This window comes from Crocuta crocuta, unplaced genomic scaffold (genome assembly GCF_008692635.1).
Source record: "Crocuta crocuta isolate KB4526 unplaced genomic scaffold, BGI_CrCroc_1.0 scaffold193, whole genome shotgun sequence".
NCBI lineage: Eukaryota > Metazoa > Chordata > Mammalia > Carnivora > Hyaenidae > Crocuta > Crocuta crocuta.
The window spans coordinates 5,449,699-5,454,784 of NW_027529624.1; the positions used below are offsets into that span (position 1 = coordinate 5,449,699).

Here is a 5,086-nt window from a genome sequence, read left to right on the forward strand (position 1 = left end):
AATTGCAGTGTATTTATATAATGAAATACTTCATAGCAATCATTTAAAAGAATTTTTTTAATTTTTTAAATGTTTTATTTATTTCTGAGAGAGAGACAGCATGAGCAGTGGAGGGTCAGAGAGAGAGGGAGACACAGAATCTGAAGCAGGCTCCAGACTCTGAGCTAGCTGTCAGTACAGAGCCCGATGCGGGGCTCAAACCCACGAACTGTGAGATCATGACCTGAGCCGAAGTCGGATGTTTAACCAACTGAGACACCCAGGCGCCCCTTAAAAGAATTTTTAATGTTTATTTTTGAGAGAGAGAGAGAGACAGAGACAGAGAGACAGAGACAGAGCACGAGTAGAGGAAGGGAAGAGAGAGGGGGAGACACAGAATTGGAAACAGGCTCCAGGCTCTGAGCTGTCAGCACAGAGCCCCACATGGGGCTCGAACCCACAAACCATGAGATCATGACCTGAGCCAAAGCAGGACGCTTAGCTGACTAAGCAACCCAGGTGCCCCATAGCAATAATTTTTAAAACCACTGGTACCCACAACATGAGCGAATTTCATACACATCGTATTGAGTGAAGGAAACCAAACAAATTACTCCATTTATGTGAAGTTCAAGAATAGGCAAATCGATCGATGGTTAGAGAAGTCAGAAACCACTGTCCTATATCTTGATCTGGGTGGTGATTACTCGGGTGTGTATACAGGTGAACACCTTGTCTGCTTACTGTATATAAGCTGCCCCTCGATATGAAATGTACAAACAATAGTTTGCAAATATTTAGTACATTGTGAGTCTTTCATTATTTGATTGCATAATCATAAAATCTCTCTGTAAACCTAGAATTTCCCAAGGATCAGGGCACCGGCAGTAACCTTGCTTTCCATGTGCCCTGGCAGAAGGCTGGCTGCCTGGCAAGGACACCTCTCAGTCTCCCACGGGCAGAGCGAGCACAGCTTTGGAGTCCCGGGAGCTGATGGATGACCAGGAAGAGGAAGAGGAAGGCTTCGAGGCTGCTGTAGGTTTGCAGAGGTAACTGTGAGAGCTTTCTCCCTGGGGAGGCTGCTTCTGCTGGAATGTTCTAGGCATCCTCCTGATATGCGACAAGGAGAAAAAACTTCCGTGGACTATACTAAATATTTTGCAGAGAAGGCGAGATCCAGCCCGATGCTGACACTGGGCAGAGGCCTTAGAGGGCAGAAACTGCCCCCCTTGCAGAGGGGAGGGGCGTGAAGGCTCACATGTCACCCAAAAAACCCCCTTCATGTCCCCACATTGATAAATCAAGTCCTGATTATCCGTTCATCAGTGGATGGAGCCCCCAGCAGCTTGCATCACAAGGTGGACAGTCAGCAAATGTTCGCTAAGTGGGTTAGGACATCTAGACGGCGTGGTGCCTCCTTCGGTGGGACCGCGACTCTGCACCCATCAATGGGCACCACCGCCTCTGACTCTGTAGTTAGCGCAGAGCAGGGTGTCAACCCATGCACCTGCTCACCCTTTCTCTTCTTTGTCCATATCCACTTGAGGAAACAGAGAGCAGGCAGGGCTGAGTTGTGGGATCTGTGGAGTTTAGGGGTCCTTGGCAGCATTTGGCTTCTTGCCTTCATCCCTCCCCTTTGGGGCAAGCCCCCCAAACCCTGCTCTGTGACCTGACTTACAGCTGCTGATTAACTGATAATTGAGCCAGAATTTGCTAGTCATTAATGCTAAGGGGTTTCCTTGGGATGTATATTTGGTTTTCAACCTTTCCCATTAAGAAATTTGTTCGTGTGTGTGTGTGTGTGTGTGTGTGTGTGTGTGTGTGTGTGTGTGTGTGAAGAGAGAGAGAGAGAGACCCAAAGGTATTTGCATATATACCTCAGTAAGGAATTCCTGACATCAGCTGACAGATGAGAAAGAAGCAGCCAGCAGAACAGAAGGTTCTCGAAGCTCTGTCTCCACCTCACATGTTCCTTAGGGGGAGTCTCCCATCCCTCTCTGGGCTTCTGTTCCCTCTGCTGAAAAGTAAAGGAGGCAGCTTGGGTCCTGGCTGGGGTCCCGTCCACTTCTGATTCTCTCCTCTGGGCCAGGGAATCTGTGTCCTCACCAGGCCGCCTAAGCTCGCCCTGGCGGAGCAATGGCTATTGGAGTAGGTTTGCTCTTCCCTGATACTGCTCTCCCATAAAAGTCAGACTCCGCTGGGGTGACCTAGATCCCTTGATACTTTGTACCGTGAGATACTGGAGAGAAGAGGCCTGGGCCCCTTGGTCCCTGACATCTTCCACGGAGGACCAATCCCTGTTTGAGTGGCCAAGTGAAGCTGGCCACGTGCCGAGGAGAACCTCCGGAACACTGGTGATATCCTACCTCAGCCCTCTTGGCGTATAGCTCCTGATGGAAGCAAAGGTCACCACAGTAGCCAGACTCAAGGTCAGGGATGTGTAGGCTGCATTGTACAATATGGCGCCTCCTTCCTCTGGCTCGTCCCTACCTACGGGGCTCTCGACCTGGTCTCCTCTTTCTCCTGCTTTCCCCACACCTGTCCTTCCATTAGACGCATGTTGCTTATCTTCACTCAGATCTTACCATCCCCCCTACCCCCTCCTGGGTGACCGTGTCTCTGAACAAGGCTGAAAATGCCCCTCAGGACCCATCTACCTTCTCCATCTCTTTAGCCAAGGCTGTGTTTCTTCCATCTTCCCTCCAGAAGCCCCTCTTGTGTATTTCTTCTCTTCACGGAAGCAGCAGCTCCCGACAATATTCTGGGGCTCTCCACGGCTAGGTCAGAGGTAATGGAGGTGTCAGGGAGATGCAGGAAGGACTCAGGGTCAGGAATGGCGAGAGCGTCCAGAAACCACAATGGGCCTGAGAATGTGACTTTGCCACCAGGAAGGCTGAAGCGAAATCTTCATTCCACTCACCCACAGGGACCAGGATGACATTCTTCCGTGTGACGGCATGCAGCAAGAAGAGAAGGATCTATCGGCTGAAGAGATAGCATTTTTGGAAGAGTTCGCGGTCGTGAAAGGGGAGCTAGAAGCGGGCATCAGAAAGCTCCACGCCCTTGCAGACCACATTGACACAACCCACCAAACGCTCGCCAAGGCCAACATGGCAGCCAGCTCCATGGCAGTGGTCTCTGGAGCCATGAGCATCCTGGGTCTCATCCTCGCTCCAGCCACGGCAGGAGGAAGTCTGATGTTCTCCGCTGCTGGTAGAGGTTTGGGGACAGCTGCTGGGGTCACCAGCATCTTGGCCCACATTTTGGGACACTTTCGGCATCACGAAGCCCGAGCTCAGGCCAGCAGCTTAGTGCCCAGCCATGGCCACGAGGTCTGGGAGCCTGGGCGACGGAAGGCATCTTACCTCGTGGCTGTTGGAAAGATGGCCTATGATTGTGGAAGTGCCATTGAGGAGATTAAGAAGAACATCCGTGCCTTTCAGATAGCCAGAGCCCACCCGCGTCTGGCCACTGCTGCCAAGCGTCTCCTGACCACTGGCCAAGTCTCGGCCCGGAGGAGCAGGCAGGTGCAAAGGGCCTTCAAAGGCACAACGCTGCTGATGCCAACAAATGTCCGCTTGCTGGGGAGTGCGATGGTGGGCTTATCCCTCAGCCAGGACCTGACCGCCCTCCTGAAGGACTGGAAGCAACTGAAGGAAGGATCAACGACAAAGTCTGCGGAGGAGCTGAGGGCTCGGACTTGGGAGCTGGAAAGGACGCTGACAGAACTCACCCAGCTCTACAGGAGCCTGCAGCGGAGGGTGAGGCTGACATCTTCCTCTTTGGCAGGGCTGGAGGGAGGGGGGACGCTTTAACTGGGGCTTATGGGCACCAAGGTCTACGGGAAGGGTGTTAAAGGAGCCAGTGTGCATGTATGTGGGCGTGAAGTTCGCTTGGATGCTCCTGAGGATGTGGGGCAGACGGTGGCCCTTGAGGTCCAAATGACATCAGGTGCATCTCGATGAAAATGGCGCCTGTCCTGGACAGACCTGGGCATGCCTTCTGCCTTCTATTCTCGCTCAGTGCTCTAAGAGGGCCTTCCCGGTTGTACAGAAGAGGGCACTGAGCCACAAGGGGAGTTGCGGACTGACGTGTCCCCAGAACATTCATAGGCTGAAGCCCCGATGTGATGAGGTGGAGGTGGGGCCTTTGGGAAGTGACTGGGGCTGAATCAGGCCACAGGAAGGGGTGATACTATGAGACTGTGTCCTTCTAAGCAGAGGAGGGAACACAAGAGCTCTCTCTCTCTCTCTCTCTCTCCCTGCACCTGCACAGAGGAAAGGCTGCGGGAGCCCATGGCCAGGAGATGGCCATCAGCAAGCCCAGAGAGGGATCTCAATGGGCCGGAGTCCCCACTGATCTCAATGGGCAGAAACCTAATGGGCTGGAGCCTCCAGAACTAGGAGAAAATAGATTCCCATTATTCAAGGCGCCCTGCCTGTGGGAATCCGCTAGGGCAGCCCCAGCCGGCTGAGACGGGGAGCTTCTGGGACTCGCCAAGTGCTCCGCTAGGCGGTGGCAGAGTGGGGATACAAAGCCAGGAAGCCTGAGTGCAGAAGCACCCGGAGCTGCCCTCCAGGCCGCCCTGGAGTTCTCTGTGGCTCCCCTGTGACTGCTCTGTTTGTTTCTTTACAGAAACTCTTGCAAGAGGAAAGGTCCAGGAGCTCATCTTCAGGCGGAGCTGCGGGGTCTCTGCCCCAGCCCCCAGCCAGGTGTGGGGAAGCAGCACCCCAGGGCAGGCTGAGCCCAGGGGCCTCTGAGCAGAATTAAACGGGACAGGGTGGAGGCGGGCTGGGTTGGCAGAAGTGATGCCTGGAGACTGAGCAGCCGGGAGGTGTGCCTGCGTCCTGGGGGCGCTGTCCGCTAGTAAGGGTTGTGAGGTCTTGCCTCTCCTTTGCCACCTGGCTTCTTCATTGTCCCCCATTTGTCTCTGGGGGCCACCTCATCGCCACTGCTTTGTCTGCCCCCCATTCGCTCACTTGCACGCAGGCTCTCTGCTAAGCTCAGACCGTAAGACAAGGAGGGTCCCTTAGGTGAAGGGCACCTTGTGCTCACCTTTCCGGTTGCCCGGCTGCCTCGCTCTGCTCTCTTCCTCCCCCCCGCCCCC

The 5,086-nt window shown here is 54.1% G+C and overlaps 1 protein-coding gene across 1 annotated transcript; it reads left to right on the forward strand.

Annotated features, from left to right (window-relative positions):
- The first annotated feature begins 972 nt into the window (after positions 1 to 972).
- Positions 973 to 4,976, forward strand: APOL6 (apolipoprotein L6). The gene is made up of 3 exons (XM_077761945.1): positions 973 to 1,028; positions 2,906 to 3,740; positions 4,615 to 4,976. The coding sequence occupies exons 1-3, from the start codon at positions 973 to 975 to the stop codon at positions 4,747 to 4,749; spliced, it is 1,026 nt and encodes a 341-aa protein (XP_077618071.1). The 3' UTR covers positions 4,750 to 4,976.
- Positions 4,977 to 5,086: the final 110 nt, after the last annotated feature.